This window comes from Seriola lalandi, unplaced genomic scaffold (assembly GCF_002814215.2).
Source record: "Seriola lalandi dorsalis isolate HSWRI2012SDOR001 ecotype SW California unplaced genomic scaffold, Sedor1 jcf7180002049750, whole genome shotgun sequence".
Taxonomy (NCBI): Eukaryota; Metazoa; Chordata; class Actinopteri; order Carangiformes; family Carangidae; genus Seriola; species Seriola lalandi.
The window spans coordinates 9,705-10,661 of record NW_019520303.1 but is presented as its reverse complement, the minus strand read 5'-3'; the positions used below and the strand labels follow the sequence as shown (position 1 = coordinate 10,661).

The 957-nt window shown below is 45.2% G+C and overlaps 1 protein-coding gene across 1 annotated transcript in view; it reads left to right on the top strand.

Annotated features, from left to right (window-relative positions):
- Nucleotides 1-92: 92 nt before the first annotated feature.
- The window catches only part of rad51 (RAD51 recombinase), a gene marked incomplete at its 5' end in the record, with an annotated part of 4,175 nt that continues 3,310 nt past the window's right edge, over nucleotides 93-957 (top strand). Inside the window, 3 exons of the mRNA XM_087171734.1 lie at nucleotides 93-265; nucleotides 465-556; nucleotides 763-906. Coding sequence (XP_087027860.1) covers nucleotides 93-265; nucleotides 465-556; nucleotides 763-906 — 409 coding nt within the window. The remainder of the gene's footprint in view (nucleotides 266-464; nucleotides 557-762; nucleotides 907-957) is intronic.

The following is a 957-nucleotide window of genomic DNA, read 5'->3' as shown; positions in this document are numbered from 1 at the left end:
GTTTTAACCATGTTTTCATGTTCATGTGTTCATATGTCTTTTCATGTGAAGCACTTGTTGCATGTAATTTCTTAAAGCACCTCCTGCTGCAGTTTATTATATTATTCTAATTTTTTTTTGTTTGTTTTATTATTTCTTCCTTGCCAGACTGAAGCAGCCAAACTGGTGCCTATGGGCTTCACCACAGCCACTGAGTTCCACCAGAGGAGAGCAGAAATCATCCAGATCTCCACCGGCTCCAAGGAGCTCGACAAACTACTACAAGGTCTGTCTGTCTATCGTGACGTTCACCCTGACTGTCAATGCTGAATTTGTGGAACAACACCATCTGGCACATACCGGGCCAACCACTATCCCAAAGTCCTGTTTTGAGATGTTCATTAGACCCAGGTTGTGCTGGGTGAACACGGTAATTACAGACGGCAGCAAAACTATGTTCATTTGATTTCCTGCTTCCCCTGCAGGTGGGATTGAGACGGGCTCCATCACAGAGATGTTTGGAGAGTTTCGCACGGGAAAGACCCAGCTGTGCCACACACTCGCTGTCACGTGTCAGGTACAGTCCAAAGTTATTCTGCTGTGATGCACTCAGGGCGTTGTGTAACCATCAGATGACAAAGGAAAATCACAGAAACTTTATCCTTTAATTTTAAAGAAGAAAAAAATCAAATCATGAAGAAGGTGTGTCTACAGTTCTTAATGTCTACACAGTATCAGGTGCTTAAAATTTCAAAACGATGGCACTGTCCTTTTTGTCCACAGCTGCCCATTGATCAGGGGGGCGGAGAAGGTAAAGCCATGTACATTGACACAGAGGGAACCTTCAGACCAGAGAGACTCCTTGCTGTAGCTGAGAGGTGGGTCATCACTCATCAGCTGATGAAGGCCACAAGCTCAAGCACATTGGTTTCACCATAAAGTTGTTGTTGGAGTTTTGACCCCCCCCCCCCCCATGCC